At 43.6% G+C, this 19583-nt stretch overlaps 1 protein-coding gene across 1 annotated transcript in view; it reads right to left on the reverse strand.

Moving 5' to 3' along the window:
* Positions 1-19583, reverse strand: part of LOC106565223 (pleckstrin homology domain-containing family G member 4B) — a 61339-nt gene that overhangs the window by 19256 nt on the left and 22500 nt on the right. Inside the window, exons 2-14 of the mRNA XM_014132102.3 lie at positions 15099-15296; positions 12726-14334; positions 11436-11648; positions 11154-11277; positions 8167-8260; positions 7454-7540; positions 5297-5413; positions 5021-5119; positions 4779-4927; positions 4147-4285; positions 3806-3928; positions 2703-2900; positions 1190-2253 (exon numbers count right to left, since the gene is read on the reverse strand). Of these exons, the coding sequence (XP_013987577.3) occupies positions 1190-2253; positions 2703-2900; positions 3806-3928; positions 4147-4285; positions 4779-4927; positions 5021-5119; positions 5297-5413; positions 7454-7540; positions 8167-8260; positions 11154-11277; positions 11436-11648; positions 12726-14334; positions 15099-15296 (4214 nt within the window). The remainder of the gene's footprint in view (positions 1-1189; positions 2254-2702; positions 2901-3805; positions 3929-4146; positions 4286-4778; positions 4928-5020; positions 5120-5296; positions 5414-7453; positions 7541-8166; positions 8261-11153; positions 11278-11435; positions 11649-12725; positions 14335-15098; positions 15297-19583) is intronic.

Consider the following 19583-nt stretch of genomic DNA (forward strand, 5'->3'; position numbering starts at 1 on the left):
CCCTACGGTGAAGCATGGTGGTGGCAGCATCATGCTGTGGGGGTGTATTTCAACATCAGGGACTAGGAGACTAGTCAGGATCGAGGGGAAAGATGACTGGAGCAAAGTACAGAGAGATCCTTGATGAAAACCTGCTCCAGAGCAATCAGAACCTCAGACTGGGGTGAAGGTTCACCTTCCAACAGGACAACAACCCTAAGCACACAGCCAAGGCAATGCAGGAGTGGCTTCGGGACAAGTCTCTGAATGTCCTTGAGTGGCCCAGCCAAAACATCTCTGGAGAGACCTGAAAATAGCTGTGCAGCGATGCTCCCCATCCAACCTGACTTGAGAGGATCTGCAGAGAAGAATGGGAGAAACTCCTCAAATACAGGTGCCAAGCGTGTAGCGTCATACCAAAGACGACTAGAGGCTTTAATCGCTGCAAAAAGTTGCTTCAACAAAGTACTGAGTAAATGGTCTGAATACTTATGTAAATGTAATTTACATTTTTTATTTTTAATACATTTGCAAACATTTCTAAAAACCTGTTTTTGCTTTGTCATTATGGGGTATTGTGTGTAAATTGATGAGGGGAAAAAAATATTTAATACATTTTAGAATAAGTCTGTAATCTAACAAAATGTGGAAAATGTCAAGGGGTCTGAATACTTTCCGAATGCACTGTATATTATAGTTTACTGTAAATACTACAGTATAATACAGTACATACTACAGTGTTCACTGTAGTGTCTGGAGACTTTAGCCTGCAAAAACACTACAGTGAATACTATATTGTTTATACTATAGAATACAATAGTATTTTTTCATGTAGGTATATCCTAATAAAGTGTGACTGGTATACTTAGTGTAGTTATTGTCAACGTTTCAGGCAAATAATCTTCATCTGAAATCTAACAAAGACCCAAAGAAAAACCATCTCTATGCTGCCCTTCTACTAACACTGCATGCTGTAAATGTAATTTGTCATTCATTTGTTTATTTAAATTGCCAGTAAGCATGATATCAAGACTTGTTTCCCAGAACCATTTCAATAACAATGCTATTTTGTTTGTCTGAATTGCAGAATGTTAATAACTCTCTGACTGTTGGCATGTTGGTTTTGTTGGAATTTCTGGGGAAACATGTGCATGTCATTTTGGGATTGCTTTTCTCATAGCTGTTGAGAAGGGGGAGGTGCATCACTCACAGAACATTGTTGCCATTATCTTCAGCTTGTGTGTCGGCCAATGATGAGACCTTCTGGGTCCTGTCACCAGTGGGGTCACAGGGGTCAAGGAACGACACTGAAGACACCTCTATGGGGTCACCATCTTCTCTGTCATCGTCCCTTTCCCCATTTGTCCTACAGCAGGAGTTGCAGGAGCAGAAACTTCCATTATGGGAGATATCATAAGTGTTTTGGGGGGACTGCAGGGCCACTACTAAGGGCTGACTATGGGAGTGTCTTGCCGACAAGGGGGAGGAGCCATACTTTGAGGACAGGGGAGAGCTGATACAGGAACCCTCACTCAGGGATCCCCCCAAAGTGCCATGTTTCCATGGAAACGCCTCACACCCAGCAACCAGATCCCCCGTTTTGAGGTCCGTCTCGCTGTGGTGCCTTCCTGGTCCACCTTCTCCATCTTGGGGCACCGCTGGTGTCAGTTTCCCCTCTACGCCTGGGGATTTGGCCAACTGGGATGCTTCTTTGGCTCCTTTGCTCTCTTTCAAGTCCTCTTTGAAAGGGAGGTTAAAACGCGTGACGTTAGCGCTGTACCTAGCACGGCTGTCTCTGCTCTCCATCTGTTCCACGGAGGCCCTCCCTGAGTTATTGGCCATATCGGCCACCCCTGGAGGGGAGTTTGAGGCTTGCGTTAGGGAGCAAGGGGCCACAACCACCTCCTCCTCCTCGTCTTCCTCCTCTTTCTCCCTCTCCTTCCATGTCTCCAACACCCTGTCCTTCACTTGAGCTCCGCCAGCTGTGAGCTGCTGCTGGTATTTGTTGGCTGCGTTTCCCTGCTGCTGCAGTCTCTCCCCCAGCCGCTGGCTGACTTCCTGGCACTGGATCCAGGCTGCATTCCACAAATTCATCCCCCTAGAGCCCCTCACGCTGCAGGCTTTGGCTTTGATCTTCTGGAAGTGTTGGGACGAGTAGCAGTCACCCAATCTCTCCTCGTAGGTCTTAAGCATGCTTAGACAGGCTTTGGCAGGATAGCGCCCTGTCTCTAGCTGCTCAAGATATTGCCTGCATTCCTTGGCAAGGGCAGCAGCCTAGAGAAAACAGTACAGAGATCAGTGTTATTTCAGAAGTGTTAGAGAAGTTAGAAGTGTTTTTATTTGTGTATATCTTGGATGGGGAGTCAGGGTTCTGAAAAGATTGATGGGAATATTGATGACTGTTGTGGCTAGGGGTTAAAGAGGTGGCCTGTCCGTATATTGTAAAAATGTATCAATCCTTCCTTCAGTTCCTCAATTCATACGTGATATGAGATACAACAAACAGCATGGTGGTAAAAGTATGGTTGGAGAAATGAAGCAGAGTTAAGGTCAATTTCATATCAATTCGAATTAGTTGACATTCCTCCATAAAAGTCAGATACATTTCTTGCAATTGGGAGGAATTTAAATGGAATTAAGAAGCTAAGGACTTAAGAAAGGAAGAGAAGGAATGGACTATTTTTCAGAGTATTTTGACAGGACCAGGGTCTTCCTCAACTAACCTCTTCACAGAAGCGGTAGACATACACCATGTTGTCAAGCTCGGTACGCCGTTGCTCAGCTCGCAACATAAAGTCGGCCATATTAGATTTGAAGGTGTTCATCACAGTCCTAAAAACCTCAGTCTCGGGGTTGGAGTTGGTGGAACCCAGAATCTTCTCCACCTCCATCACCAGAGTCAAGGTCTTCTGTTTCTTCTCCTATGATGAATAACAAAAGATGTCAACATTTCCACCATCATATTTTAGAGTAGGGTTATTTTCTGCACATGCACCCTTATTTCAACGCTAAACCCACCACTGGTGTGCATGGCCAAAGAACTCTAAGTTCATGTCATCCTACAAATGTAAAAGCCTGGAGTTTGCTAAACGGCATTGGTACTAGGATTGTAATCGGTGCTATGGTCAAATTACATGAAAATAGAGCTCTAAGGCTATGCACATCAGTGATGGGTTTGGTGTCGAAATAAGGATGCATAAACAGGAAAGAACCTCACACCAGATTTTTTATGTAATTGGGCTCTTTTGCTTCCGTTGATCCTTGGGCCTTGTTAAGGTCAACGACATCATGAACTTTACCCAGTACCACGACATTTTAGCCAAAAACCTGGTTGCCTCTGTCTGGAGGCTGAAACTTGGCTGTAAGTGGAACTTCCAGCAACCCCAAGCACACATAAAAATCACCAAAGAAATTGTTAATTTAACACAAAATCAACATTTTGCATGTCTCCGGACTTGAAACCCATTGAAAACCTGTGGTTTGAATTGAAAAGTGCAGATCAAAGATATCAAGGATCTGGAAGGCTTTTGTATGGAAGAAGGGTCTAATATCCCTAATGTGTTCTCCAATATTCTAAAACCATTTACGAAAAGGCTCAGTGCCATTGTCCTCGCAATGTGAGGTATTGAAAGGTATTGAAAACAGGGGTGCCAATCATTTTTACCCCCATTTTTTGGAGAAAAAGAATATTACTTGTTGAACAAAATCTCTTTATCTGAGCAATTGTATTATAAAATAATATAAATTTCCCCATTTTTCTTAGCATACAATATAGCTCAGTATTTGTATTATTTATTTTATAGTCTAACCCCCAACCCAACTGTACCTTGGCCTGAGTGAGGGCGGTGTCAAAGTGCTGAAGGGCTTGGTTCACACTCTCCAGTGTGTCCTCAGTGGAGTTGGAGGAGTTCAGCCATTGCTCTCCTTCTGTATCAAACCATGCCTTGGCCTACAAGGTACAAATTCAGATATGGAATTATACATCATAAGGCATACAAACAGACCCGGGGGAAAAGAGTATTCGTTTTCTTTCAATAATGTTAGGTGTGCTTGATTTAGTAAGAGCAAGCAGGCACAGTTCCTTAGTAATAAGGAAGAAGGTATGTACTACACAATATACAGTACTTCTAGCTGAATGTTCTGTAAGGTTAGAACCTCCTGACCTACTGTGTTAAGATTTGACTCCGCCTCCCTGAGTTTGAGCAGGAAGTCCAGATGCTGTAGTGATTCATTGGACTTCATCACCAGGGTGTGAACATTCTCCTCCACCTGGTTATATAGGACCGTCGCTGACTCCAAGGCATCCCTGTAATGAGAGGTGGACGTTGTCAAACATTCACTCCAGTCCTTACCTCTCCAACTTGATAGATTATGTGTGGTCAGTGGTGTTCTGGCAGAAAAAGGCTGCCTTGATATTACCTAGATCCCTCAAACTCAACTCTGGACCTCGGAGCCAGTTCCACTGCATTTATTTATTGTTCCCTTCTAATCAGGGACTGATTTAGACCTGTGACACCAGGTGTGTGCAATTCATTATCAGGTACAACAGAAAACCAGCTGGCTCCGGACTGCGTAGGGTAAGAATTGAGTACCCCTGACACAGATGTTTGCTACCATAGAGGGCTCACTTGCCAAGAAGCCTGTTTTAGAATGGGCAATGCAACGGAGGGCAAGTAGTCGACTGGGTAGGTGGGACATAGAAGCGATCAATGGCAAAGATAGGTGTGCTCTCTTTCCATCTCTAAGGGTGCTACACACAGTTAATCGCAACCATTTACGAATTAGATAAAAAGCAGTACCTGTAGTCGTCAGACTTGGTAAATCGAAACTCCTCCCTCCTCATTCTGGTCAGAATGGCCCCACCTTCTCTCTGTAAAGGGACCAATCGTGCATCCTGCAGCACCTCTTTCATTGAGGTCTTCTGATCTTGAATAGATAGCTGAACATCCTGAACCAAAAACAACCCAATGTAAAAAATAAATAAAATCAGCTCCGAAAAAATTATGCTATAGACTTTTAATTTATAATTTTAATGAGCTACCTGGGCGGTGTCCGTTTTTGGATTAGCATCAATCTTCTTGATTGCTCTATGTAGTAAATGGGCTGCCCCTTGCAAGTCCGACACAAAGGAAACCAGTTTCTGAAACACAGGCAAATGATTTTAGGATCCAGACTCTTCCCAAAACAAGGCCGATACAATAGATTTGGTGGATTGATGCTTCAGAATAGTAAAGACAACAGCCACACGATTGCAAACAATTTCACTTCCAAACCGATTTCTTGCCCACTAAAGCCATTTATAAATATTATACTGCACCTGGTGAAACTGCAGCCAATCAGTGTGGCTGTAGGGAAAGTTCCCACCTAGGTCAGAGGTCAGCTGTTGTCCCTCCACCGTCTTGTGCAGGGCTTTCAGAGAGGTCACCACTTCCATCTGATTGACAGGAGGCATTTTTATTATTTTACCTTTATTTAACTAGGCAAGTCAGTTAAGAACAAATTCTTATTTTGAATGACAGCCTAGGAACAGTGCCTTGTTCAGAGGCAAAATGACAGAATTTTCCCTTGTCAGCTTGGGGATTCAATCTTGCAACCTTTCGGTTACTAGTCCGAATGTCTAACCACTAGGCTTCCTGCCACCCCACAATGAGGGGAGGGGTCAGTCATATTTCAGATAGAGGGCCTGACAATGTGGACGTGTCTCAATAGTCACAGATAGCATACTTGAAGACTCATCCCTCCAATTGCTTTCAGATTAGTTGAAGGAGAAGATGGAGAGGAGACATTGACTATTAGACTATTGAGACACAGCCATTGTGTCTTGTAAAACAGGATTATGTGTGTGTGTATATGTGCTTGTGAATGTGCTTGCCATGTGCCAGTACCAGTCAAAAGTTTGGACACACCTACTCATTCAAGGGTTTTTCTTTATTTTTACAATTTTCTATATTGTAGAATAATAGTGAAGACATCAAAACTTTGAAATATGGAATCATGTAGTAACCAAAAAAGTGTTGAACAAATCAAAATATATTTTATATTTGAGATTCTTCAAAGTAGCCACCCTTTGCCTTGATGACAGCTTTGCACTCTCCTGGCATTCTCTCAGCCAGCTTCACCTGGAATGCTTTTCCACCAGTCTTGAATGAGTTCCCACACATGCTGAGCACTTGTTGGCTGCTTTCCTTCACTCTGTGGTCCAACTCATCCCAAACCATCTTAATTGGGTTGAGGTCAGGGGATTGTGGAGGCCAGGTCATCTGATGCAGCACTCCATCACTCTCCTTCTTGGTCAAATAGCCCTTACACAGCCTGGAGATGTGTTGCGTCATTGTTCTGTTGAAAAACAAATGATAGTCCTACTAACTGCAAACCAGATGAGATGGTGAAATGCTGCAGAATGCTGTGGTAGCCATGCTGGTTAAGTGTGCCTTGAATTCTAAATAAATCACTGACAGTGTCACCAGCAAAGCAGCCCCACGGCATCACATTTCCTCCTCCGTGCTTCACGGTGGGAACCACACATGCAGAGATCATCCATTCATCTACTCTGCGTCTCACAAAGACACAGTGGTTGGAACCAAAAATCTCAGATTTGGACTCCTCAAATCAAAGGATAGATTTCCATCGGTCTAATGTCCATTGCTCATGTTTCTTGGCCCAAGTAAGTCTCTTCTTATTTGTGTCCTTCAGTAGTGTTTTCTTTGCAGCAATTTGACCATGAAGGCCTGATTCACACAATATCCTCTGAACAGTTGATGTTGAGATGTGTCTGTTACTTGAACTCTGAAGCATTTATTTGGGCTGCAATTTCTGGGGCTGGTAACTCTAATGAACTTATCCTCTGCAGCAGAGGTAACTTTGGGTCTTCCTTTCCCGTGGTGGTCCTAATGAGAGCCAGTAACATCACAGTGCTTGATGGTTTTTGCAAATGCACTTGAAGAAACTTTCAAAGTTCTTGATATGTTCTGTATTGACTGACCTTCATGTCTTAAAGTAACGATGGATTGTCATTTCTCTTTGCTTATTTGAGCTGTTCTTGCAATAATATAGACTTGGCCTTTCACCAAATAGGGCTATATTCTGTATATCAACCCTACCTTGTCACAACACAACTGATTGGCTGAAACTCATTAAGAAGGAAATAAATTCCACAAATTAAATTTAACAAGGCACACCTGTTAATTGAAATGCATTCCAGGTGACTACCTCATGAACCTGGTTGACAGAATGCCAAGAGTGTGCAAAGCTGTCATCAAGGCAAAGGGTGGCTACTTTGAAGAATCTCAAATATAAAATATATTTGGATTTGTTTAACACTTTTGTGGTTACTACATGAGTCCATATGTGATATTTCAAAGTTGTGATGTCTTCACTATTATTCTACAATATAGAAAATAGTCAAAATAAAGAAAAACCTTGGAATGAGTAGGTGTGTCCAAACTTTTAACTGGTACTGTAGGTGCTTTCTGACCTGTAGCCCAGGGTGTCTTTCAGAGCGAGGGCTTGTGTCTTTATCCACCAGTATCAGCACACTATGGACTGCATTCAGGGCTTGTTCCTTTGGGGCCGACCAATAAGGAAACATGTCAGGACAAGGCATCATGCAAGGTCATAATAATGTGTTCTTCACTCTAGGGATTCACATGTGTATGTGTCCCCAAGATGTGTTTAAATGGTCTGTAAATATCTATGATAGAAAGTGATAGATCATTGTCAATGACATAATTGACTACTACTGTGCAGTGGACAGAAATCCCTATGAATTCATAAAGGATACATTTGGTGAAGTCAGTCATGTGCAGCAACCAATATCTCCTTGTGGACTTCCCAGGCCACAGCAATCCCCAAACTATCATGAACTGCAGCAACAATGCTTTACTTTACTCAGAGCAATAGCTTGTGTTGTATGGCTCTGTTGTATGACCTGTTGTCATCTATGCCATGTTGTCTATGTTGATAGTCTTTTTTACCTCAGTTCTTGTGAATGCAAGAGAAATCTTGCAAGAGCCAATAACGCAAACTAAACTGATCTGAACTGATGAACTGCTTGACCTGCCCCCATATTGCATTTCAACGGTGAGTAACTAGATATACCACAATCAGCTCTCTATCTCCAAATCTAAATGTGTGGATTATAGTTTAAGAGTTGACTTATTGCGATGTGATGACTCATATTTTCCTAACCTGAACCATCATTAGGGCTTTGTAGAAGAGGGAGGGAGGGTGCATCTTTCTGGCATTGATCACCACTGTCATTCCCAGGTCCCGGACCTCTTTTCTAGAAAAGAAAAAACAGGGAAGCGTGTTGGGGCACATTTAAAAGTTGTTCACACTGTCCTGGAATTCTCACTATCAGATCGATAGTGTTATTTGAGCAGTTTTAATGGTTTCACCTCTCCTCTCCCACTGACTGTGTCTGTCCGTCTCATGCACGCACATGCACACAAAGTCCCCCCCCACACACACACACACGCCTCACCGTAATTGCTCTATCTTAGGTTACCAGTTGGGTCTGGCTGTTCTTTACAAACCTGCATACCAGACAGTTGGCAGTCAGCCTAAGGCCTGTGGGCAATAGTGTTGTCATTGTGGTTTGTCAGGACGGGATGCCTCTTAAAAGGTTAAATGAGGAACATTCCGGGGACGACATTAAAGGGCCAATCTGTTTAAACAAGACGGCCGTCGCCTTGAATTTCAATGTGTGTCCATTAAAGCTGTGTAAAGAGATTAGATTGTAAAATGTGTATTATGAGGACGTTTGGCTTATAAACAGCTCTGGCTGCGAGACCAGTGTCAGCTGGGGGTAACTGAGAACACAGTGGATGACATGTCTTTATTTGTTAATCCGTTTTAGAAGTGGGAGACTGTGGCCCTGTTCAAATACTTTACAACTCCTTCCTTCCTTCCTTCCTTCCTTCCTTCCTTCCTTCCTTCCTTCCTTCCTTCCTTCCTTCCTTCCTTCTTCCATTGGAGTAATCACTGATATGACTGAACAATTTCACAACAAACCATGTCAGTTTCGCTGATAAGTTCAAGCAAGGGTGGAAGGAAGGATGCATTATCAAAGTATTCGAAAAGGGCATAGTAGGGTTGCGTGAGACATAAGATTGTGATATTTCACTGCCCTCCTGTGGTGAAAAGGTATAGCCACAAATCCATGTCAAATGTTTTGACAGCATGCATTAAAAAGTGATGAGAGGATTACCTAAATGACTTCCAAACAATGTAGAATATTTACTTCCATTTCATAGTGTGTTCATAATATGTATTACAAGGACACACAAAAAAATGCATCAATCACAATTATAGTAAGGTAAGAGTGGACAGAACAGGGCCCGGTTTCCCGATAGCGATGGAATTTAGGCTTATGAGAGTTTTAACGATGCATCATCCCTACAATGTCCGAATATGTAACGTGTTTCCCAAAACACCACAATGAAAGAACGTTTGCTAAATGTGTTGTTGATACTGATATCATCAAAAAAACAGCATTGCTGCTCTCGGATCAGAGAAATATAATCCCCCAGGCTTATATCGCTGCAACTATTGAGGAAGCGTATTCTAATGCTTAACCAATAATAATGTATGAAATCACAGATTTGGCACATCCTTGCAGACATGTTGTTACACATCATGAAATATACTGAACAAAAATGTGAATTCAACATGTAAAATGTTGGTCCCATGTTTCATGAGCTGAAATAAAAGATCCCAGAATTTTCCATACGCACAAAAAGCTTATTTACATCCTTGTTATTGAGCATTTCTCCTTTGCCAAGATAATATCAAGAAATTGATTAAACAGCATGATCATTACACAGGTGCACCTTGTGCTGGGGACAATAAATGGCCACTCTAAAATGTGCAGTTTTGTCACAAAACCCAATGCCACAGATGTCTCAAGTTTTGAGGCAGCGTGCAATTGGCATTCCGACTGTAGAAATGTCCACCAGAGCTGTTGCCAGATAATTTAATGTTAATTTCTATACCATTCTCCACCGTCTTCGATGGCCACTGGCACGCTGGAGAAGTGTGCTCTTCACAGATGAATCCCGGTTTCAACTGTACCGGGCAGATGACAGACAGCATGTATGGCGTTGTAGAGGCGAGTGGTTTCCTGATGTCAACGTTGTGAACAGAGTGCCCCATAGTGATGGTGGAATTATGGTATGGGCAAGCATAAGCTACGGACAACAAACACAAATGCACTTTATCAATAGCAATTTGAATGCGCAGAGATACCGTGACGAGATCCTGAGGCCCATTGTCATGCCATTCATCTGCCGCCATCACCTCATGTTTCAGCATGATAATGCATGGCCCCATGTCGCAAGGATCTGTACACAATTCCTGAAAGCTGAAAATGTCCCAGTTCTTCCATGGCCTGAATACTCAATAGACATGTAACCTATTGAGCATGTTTGGGATGCTCTGGATCAATGTGTACGACAGGGTGTGGGAAGCAAGTGGGACAACATTCCACAGGACACAATCAACAGCCTGATCAACTCTATGCGAAGGCGATGTTACGCTGCATGAGGCAAATGGTGGTTACACCAGATACTGACTGGTTTTCTGATCCACGCCCCTACCATTTTTTTAAAAGGTTTCTGTGACCAACAGATGCATATCTGTATTCCCAGTCATGTGAAATCCATAGAGTAGGGCCTAATTCATTTATTTCAGTTGACTGATTTCCTTATATGGAAACTGAATGCATTCAACTGAAATGTGTCTTCCGCATTTAACCCAACCCCTCTGAATCAGGGAGGTGTGAAGGGGTGCCTTAATCGACATCCACGTCTTCAGTGTCCGGGGAACAGTGAACTGTAACTCAGTAAAATCTTTGAAATTGTTAAATGTTGCGTTTATATTTTTGATCAGTGTGTATTGAGTCAAAAATAACAGACAGTGCAGCTTACAATTTGCAAAACAGAACTGTAGGCTATTAATGCAGTCATTTCGGTTTCATTCCAAAAATGTTTTAATCCTTTGCTTGTTTGAAACAGTTACAAAGACATTGGCAACTTTGTATTGATAGTGAACTTTAGTAACATTGCTTTTGGGAAACTGGGCCCAAACCAGTTGATCACCTACACCCTATACAAAATCACATACAATAAACTCCCTTTAACTATCACCGAAGATGTTTAGGGATTGATTGGTATTACCTGGGGATGGAGTGGAGGTAAAGTAGCACTTTACACACCTCCTGGGCAGACAGCAGAGGAGACATCCAGGCCTGCCTGTTCCCATGGACCTCCAGCACGGCCCTGCCCACCCTGTCTCTGCTACCTGGGGGTGGAGGGGACAGTAGAGGGTGTCATGGAGAGGTTAGATAAAGACAAGTGTGGACCAGGGGCGTATTCATAAGGGAACACCGTAGCTACATTTGTGTTTGTTATTGGACAACACTGGGTAACACTGGATGGCATGCAGAAGAAACACAATACCTGGTAGACTGACGAAGCCCAGGTGAAGTAGGCCACTGATACTTCTGAAGATGGAGTCTTGGGAGGGGGGATATGGAGGAGCTCTGTGTATGTGGGAGGGGGGTAGGATTGGGGGCACTGAGGGCTTGGTCTTTGGACTCTGGAGTTTGGTGTCAGGTCCGATGGAGGGTGCAGTAGCTTGCGTTTCAACTTTGCCAGGCGAGGGATCTTGAGCTAAAAAAAAATGACAGATACTTTTGACCAACCAGAAAGTGAATGTGTTCACGTCATTTATTGCATCTTCTGATTATGTCTGTGTTTATAATTTTAATCAACTTAATCCATGTTGTTCAAGACTGTGCTTAGACTGTTCTAGACTAACACCAACACATCGCATCCAACTAAACAACTAATCATCACATACTGTATTTTAGTGCTGGGATAAAACAAAAGCCTGCTCACAGTCTTGAACAATACTGATTAAGTTGATTAAAATGATAAACACAGAAGGAGACATCAGTGACGCATAATATATTTCTCACTAACCAGGATTGAAGAACAACGCTCTACTGTAAAGTCTTCCTGGTCAAGATTTGACCTTTTAGCACTGGGAGCATTTATTTTCTGGACATAGATCTCAATGGCTGTCTTTCATACAAACCTTAACCTTACGTGCCACAGTTGCACTATGTAAAGCCTTTAAACATTGCACATGCTGTCTCCCTGTAACCAAACACTGCCAGGCTGTTAAGCATGGCTTTGATTTCTAGCATCCTAATTGGCTTCTTCTAGAGCCAACAAAGGCTCGTCTGTGCTCCCTCTCCCTCACCAGTCCAATAGTCTTGAGTCCTCAGAGGGCCCTTGTGAGGGTGTAGGGAGGAAGGGTTTAATAGGGAATGGGGACAGTCCCCTCTCCTTCTTCCCTAGCCCCTTGCTAGACCTCTTGAGTGCCCTTGTGTGAGGGTGTAGGGAATGGGAACAGTGCCTTCTCCTCCCTCACCCCCTGTCTCTCTCTATAAAAGGAATGTCATGTTTACTACCATAGCCAATGGCCACTGGCCTAAGGGCCCCCTTCAACACAGCACACTCCCTTCAGCAAAACGGAGCCGAGGTTGAGTTTAAATTAATTGGTGTTCACAGAGATGGTTTCAGTGTCCCTTTGAAACATGCACTATTTATGACGCAAGACAGTAAGCTGGATGGGGTACAACAATACTAGTCTATGTTGCAATTTTGTTGCAATACCAATGACATCACTGTATGGTTCAGGTCAGCACAAAAGTGTGTAAAGGGAACAAAAGTCCCTCTTACCATTCTTTGCAGACTGCCGCCTCTCCAGCTTGGGGGACACCAGGCCGAAGGCATTGATTTTCTTACACTGCACCACCTGGACACAGACAGGGGTCATCTCTGGACAGATGTCACTGTGGCTCCTGTTGTTCAGTTTATGGACCAGAGGACTTCCTCTGGCAGTCTCGGACACAGTGGAGAGTGCCCTGGGCTTGGCCTTGTGTTTACCAATGGTTTTCACTGCCTCCGGGTTCCAAACTGGCTTGGAGGTGAAGTCACAGTCAAAGGCATCAACCGCGCCCTGATGATGGCCCACCGGAGGTAACATTAGCATTGAGTCAGGTCCTGTTTGATGGGCTTTGTGGTTTGTTTGAAGTGCCTGGTTATGGGGTTCGACTTGGCAGAGTTTATGAATGACTTGAGGTTCTTTAGTATGTTTTCCTGGTTTGTGAGTTATGGCAGGTTTGATAGATTTGCGTGGTATGTGATTTAGGTTTGGGGATTCCTTAGCAAAGTGCCCATGTTGGTGTGGCTCGTGACCTACAATAGGCTCCTTATAGTGGTTACAGCACTCCCAGTGATCCTGACCCAGACCTCTGGCGTGACCCTTGAAGCCCGACTCCTCCCCTCCGCAGATGCCGGACTCCTCCAGAGCAGCTAGCAGTCCTACGCTCCCCCTCTCAAAGGGAACTGGGTTGCGCAGTGCTGCTAGGTAAGAGTCCCTGTACCTGCACTTTAGTTCATGTCCACTAGGCTCCTGCCCTAGCCTCCTCTGGCTGCATGGTGTGCAAGGCTCCTCCGAAAACCTGAGGGTGCACCCACAGGGGGTGCTGCTCCCAAGTGGTATAGGAGGAGGGGGCCTGACCGGTTTGAACAAAGGGGGAGGATTAGAAGGTTTGGGAGTCCTACTGTGTCCCGCAGGAGACTCTTTCTCCTTGGAGAACTCCACTAAATCCACATAGTCACCTTCAATCTCGCAGTAGTTCCAGCTGGTGTCCCAGGTGTTGGGCGACACCCAGCCCACAGGCTTGACTAGTGGTTTGACATGCGGTTTGGTGACAGATTTTTCATGGTCACCCTTGATTAGTTTCGAGGTACCGTCCATGAGTCGCAAGGACACAGATATCCCATCCCTGGCAGGAAGGATCATGGTCTCCAGAGAAAGGGTGGAAGAGGTAGAGTCGGAAGAGGATGGAATCTGCAACTGCCGTGACTCAAACGGAACGTCCCGGGTAACACTTGATTTAGTCATGATCTTGTGCTTGACCAGAAACTCGGGGATTGCCACTTGCGCCCAGGGCACCTTCATCACTCCCTGGTCGGTGGAAAGCAGGCAGTGGGACAGCGGGGTGCCATGGCGGCCATCGTTCACCTCCCTCAGCCAATCAAGGGTAAAGATATAGGGGTAAGTGGTGTCGGGGATGGGGGTCTCCTCCACCTCGTGGCAGCCCTCCTCCAGGAGACTCTTAAGGACGATGCGGGCTGCCTGTTCGCCAAAGGGCTCCACCTGCAGGTAGAAGTCTCCGGGGCGCAGCAGGAGAGGGTTGAGGGGGGCCAGCTGGATCACGGTCCTGTCATGGAGGCACAGGGGCCAGCCCTCACAACGGAACAGCACATCCGAGTATGCAGCCTGGGGAGGGGGTGGGAGAGATTGGAGAGGGGGTGAGTTGCATGGATTTATGATCCCTTATGTCAGAGTTTCTCATCGTGAGTACTGCAGTAGGATGGCACTTTTTTGTTCCAGCCCAGCACCAGCTCAACTGATCTTAACCAATCATCAACTCCCTTGATGAGTTTAATATGGTGAGTTAATGCTGGACTTTTAAGAAAAAAATACTAAATGATCCAACATTTAAATTCCCGGGGTTCCCACTAGGGGTGTTCTTCAGCTATGTATTATGTGACATGAGAAGACTATAATCTAAAACATAGCAGGCTTACTTTTACTTTAAATTGCATTTTACAGACTGGAATGCAATGAGGGAAGGATAAATAACTCAAATTCATCTTCATAGCTGAGCTGTGGTTATGAAAAACTGAACCCCAGATTCTGGCCTAACCCCAACTTTTCTTGAGCCTCAAACAAAGACAAATGGAATCCTAGACTGTGTTTTCTCTTTTCTATTGAACACTTTGAGGAGAAACAATAAAATGTGATCCTTTGCTGAGCGATGTCAGCTCAGTTGCATGTCTGGCTAGGATCCACAGAAAATTCATAAAGCATAAACAACAGCCTGGATATATCCCGCAACAGACAAGTAAACCTTTTGTTGATGTCTTTTTTTCAATACAGTTAGAACCACAATGTGAACCTCTGCGGTTTTACTGTTACTAAGTTGCTCCATCTATTCTGTGTGCGTGTGTGCGCATGCGTGAGTGCTTCTGTGTACTCACACACGCCGCCTGCTGCACACTCTCCAAGAGGTGTTTGGACGGGATGAGGAAGTCCAGTAAGCAGTGCAGGGCGTCACCATGGAAGCGCTCCTCGATGGTCCTAAACAGCTGACTGAGGACGGTGGGCGCTGTGACCTCAAAGGGCGGGAACAGAGCTGACAGGGCACTCTGGATGGACGTGTCCAGGGATTCTGGGTTCTGAGGGACGGGGCGGAAGAGATATTTTTGTTTCAAGTCACCTCCCACATCAACTAACATGTTCACACAAGTCCCTTTTTATTTAATTTCACTTTCATATAAGATAGGAGAGCATGAACAAAGAGTGAATGACAATGTAATTGTACCCTGACCCTTTTTTTCCATTGCAGAAATTGGAATGCAAGTGTGTTTGCCAGAGTGCAAATATGAGCGTGTGTGTGTGCGCGTGTGCGCGTGTGTGTGTGAATGTGTGTGTGTGTGTGTGCGTGTGTGAATAGCTTCAGAGGTCAGTGTCAATTTTCACTTCCACTGGTGTTGACAGCACCACTTTGTTTGAAGAAAGTAAACATAACCGCAGAACGTCCAAAAATATAAACACACGGTAAATGTCAAGCCACGGGACAGCTATTTTTCTTGGCCTTTACCCCTATACTGGGCCCTTTGGAATGTCTCTAAGCAAATCACTTTAGCATCTGCAAGCAACAAATGTTGAACTTTGAAGTACTGTACGGTAGTGGAGGTTCCTCAGAGGAGGAAAGGGAGGACCGATTTAGATTTTTTTTCTGAAACATTATACAAATATATCCTCTTTAGATAAAACTATACTAAATATATTCACGTCACCAAATACCTGATTAAAACACATTGTTTTACAATGAAGGTCTACAGTAGTCTCAACAACACACTCTAGGCCAGCACCATGGTGTAGCCGGAGGACAGCTAGTTTCTGTCCTCCTCTGGCTACATTGACTTCAATACAAAACCTAGGATGCTCGTGCTCCTCACCCCCTCAATTATGACAACTTCCGAAGCATGTCCTCCAACCAATCAAAGCTTTTGCAGTAGGAACTAACTTGTTGTCCATCCAATCAAAGGATCAGAGAAGGAACCTAATACTACGCATGTGTGATTAAGAAGCGTGGTGAGTTGGATAGATTGACATTGAGATTGAGATTGAGATTGAGATAGTGAATAGTACAGTGAATTGTTGTTGTTGAAGAACCCTTTTCATTCTCTGGAGTACACAGAAAGAGATGCCCACATCAGATTCAAGCTTCTGGAAAAAAAGCGGCATTGATCATGTAATGGACAGGGGTCTGCGTATTCCACCTGTGCAACACAACAAAAAGGTAAGAAACGGGTGTTGTCTTATCGACACTACTGCATTTTTGGGCAAGCAAGAGTTGGCTTTTAGGGGGTACGATGAGAGAGAAAGTTCCGCTAACCAGGGCAACTACAAGGAACTTGCAGAGGTAGTTGCATGTTATGATGCTTTAGTTACTGACCATATGGACGTTTCTACTGTCTTGTCGAAGTCAATTCAGAATGATTTGATAGCTTCCATCGCATCATCCATTAAAAGAGAGATTTAAAAAAAAGAGGTTGACGCAGTGCCTTTTCTCACATGGCAAATGGAGAAACCACAGACATCAGCAGTCACTAGCAGTGGTCAGTTATCATCAGGTATGTGGACGATCAGGGATTTATTCAGGAGCGTTTTTTTGGGGCTACTTTCATGTGTCAAGTGGGCGAGATGTGCAGTCTGTGTTTGACTTAATGAAATCTGAGAGGTCAGAGTTTAAGTTCATGGAGAAACTTGTTGCCCAAACCTATGACGGTGCTTCTGTAATGGCTTCTGACTTAAATGGCCACCTTTGTGCATTGCTATACATTCTCAAAGATAAGGTTTTCTTTGTGACACTTGGCGGCTTCACCACTTTTTTGGGGGGGAAGTCGACCAAGAGGGTGATGTTGCTTGAACAGGATGGATGTGCATGCTTGACGAAAAATGGACAAACGCATTGGAATTTCACTTCTAGAATTATCAACATTGTTGCGAAAGATTGTGAGCAACTGAAGGACACCGTCACTCTTTTATAGAGCACCCTACCATGGATGATGATACTGTGTCATGTGCAGATGAGTTCAAGGCAAAGCTGGAAGATATTTGTATTTTCTCACTTTTGATGAAATATTTATTCAGCGACATATGAGAAGGCAGCAAGCATGACAGAGGTTCCAGAGATCATGCACAGAGGGAAAGCATCGGCACGGCACTCAGGATGATGTACACCTACAATGCACTGTATGACTCAATTCACGATAACATCAAGTCTCAGATAGCAGAGGTACAAAAGCTTGGACACCATGCAATTCCTCGAGTTGTTAGATGGTAGTACATTTTATTAATTCAAGAGAGAGTTCCCAGATGATGCTTTGACAAGCCTATCGCAGACCTTTTGACATTTTTTTCATGTCTGAAAACAGAGCTGCAAGTGTTTTACTGTGATGGGGAGATTCAAGCCCCTGGTCCTCTGCCCTCCTGGTCTACACAAGGCCCTCTGAAGAACTGAAGCCCCTGATCCTCTGCCTCTGCAACTCAATGCATCTGCTATTTGTATTTGACCGCTCCACTCCCAGTGTCAATTTTCTCCTGACATGAACTAAAGCCATGTCACATGTGCCCTCTCATCCACTGGCGCAATTCATGTTTCCTTTCCAAGCACTGTGAGTAGCCCAGTCGATTTTCTCTTAATACTGCATGTAGAGTCAATCACATACACAAACAATCACATTATTACACATCAAGATAATTTTACTTCTTGCTTGGACTAACTCATTCTTAGCTATTTTGTCTAACTGTGTTGTGTCATTGTTTTTTGTCTTCCCAGTCAAATTCTGTCCGCCCTCAGTGGAAGAGTTGAGCTCTTCTCAAACGCCATCCATCCATGATGAGCCTGTCCAGCACTGAAGCCAAGCCTCTGAACACCTCAAACCTTGTCCTGCACTGAAGTCAAGCCTCTGAACACCTCAACTCATGTCTCATACGTCATTCAATCCATGCGTAAGTAGCCCTCTCATGTTTGGAAAAATACCATAGTCGACCAGTAACTTGAAAAGATCTTGAAAGATGGGACAATCTCAACTTTTTCCACAAATATTTTTCTTAATAATAATAACAACATTTGAATTATATCCTCTATGGGCTAGGTGGGACGCTAGCGTGCCACCCGTGGTGCACTCCATCAACAGCAGGTGCATTTCAAGAGCGGCAAATTTGAATCCAAATAAATGTCAAAATTCAAATTTTTCAAAAATACAACTATTTTACACCATTTGAAAGATAAACATCTCCTTAATCTAACCACGTTTTACGATTTCAAAAAGGTTTTACGGCGAAAGCATAAATTTAGAGTATGTTAGGACAGTACATTTACAAGAGTTGTGTGTAATGTTTTGTCAAGTCAAAGACAGGGTCACCAAAACCATAAAACCAGCTAAAATGATGCACTAACCTTTTACAATCTCCATCAGATGACACTCCTAGGACATTATGTTAGACAATGCATGCATTTTTAGTTCTATCAAGTTCATATTTATATCCAAAAACAGCGTTTTACTATGGCATTGATGTTGAGGAAATCGTTTCCCTCCAATAACCGGCAGTCAAGTCAGCGTCACAAATTAAATAATTAAAATTAGAAAACATTGGTAAAATATTATATTGTCATTTAAAGAATTATAGATTTACATCTCTTGAACGCAATCAACTTGCCAGATTTAAAAATAACCTTACTGGGAAATCACACTTTGCAATAATCTGAGCACTGCGCCCAGAAAAATACGCGTTGCGATACAGACTAGACGTCATGTTGGGGAGATCTAAAATCGAAAATACTATGTAAATAATCCATTACCTTTGATTCTCTTCATCAGATGTCACTTCCAGGTATCACAGGTCCATAACGAATGTAGTTTTGTTCAAAAAAGCTCATCATTTATGTCCAAAAATCTCCGTCTTGTTAGCACATGATCTAAGCCAGCCGGACTTCTCGTCATGAACGAGGGGAAAAAATATATTTCCGTTCGTTCAAACATGTCAAACGTTGTATAGCATAAATCATTAGGGCCTTTTTTAACCAGAACATGAATAATATTCAAGGTGGACGAATGCATACTCTTTTATAACGTATTGGAACGAGGGTACCCAACATGAACTCGCGCGCCAGGTGTCTAATGGGACATCATCGTTCCATGGCTCTTGTTCGGTCAGATCTCCCTCCAGAAGACTCAAAACACTTTGTAAAGGCTGGTGACATCTAGTGGAAGCAATAGGAAGTGCCAAAATATTCCTCAGCCCCTGTGTTTTTCAATGGGATAGGTTTAAAGGTAATACAACACATCAGGTATCCACTTCCTGTCAGAAAATGTCTCAGGGTTTTGCCTGCCAAATGAGTTCTGTTATACTCACAGACACCATTCAAACAGTTTTAGAAACTTTAGAGT

The sequence above is a fragment of the Salmo salar genome, chromosome 12, assembly GCF_965601325.2.
Source record: "Salmo salar chromosome 12, fSalSal1, whole genome shotgun sequence".
NCBI classification, from domain to species: Eukaryota; Metazoa; Chordata; class Actinopteri; order Salmoniformes; family Salmonidae; genus Salmo; species Salmo salar.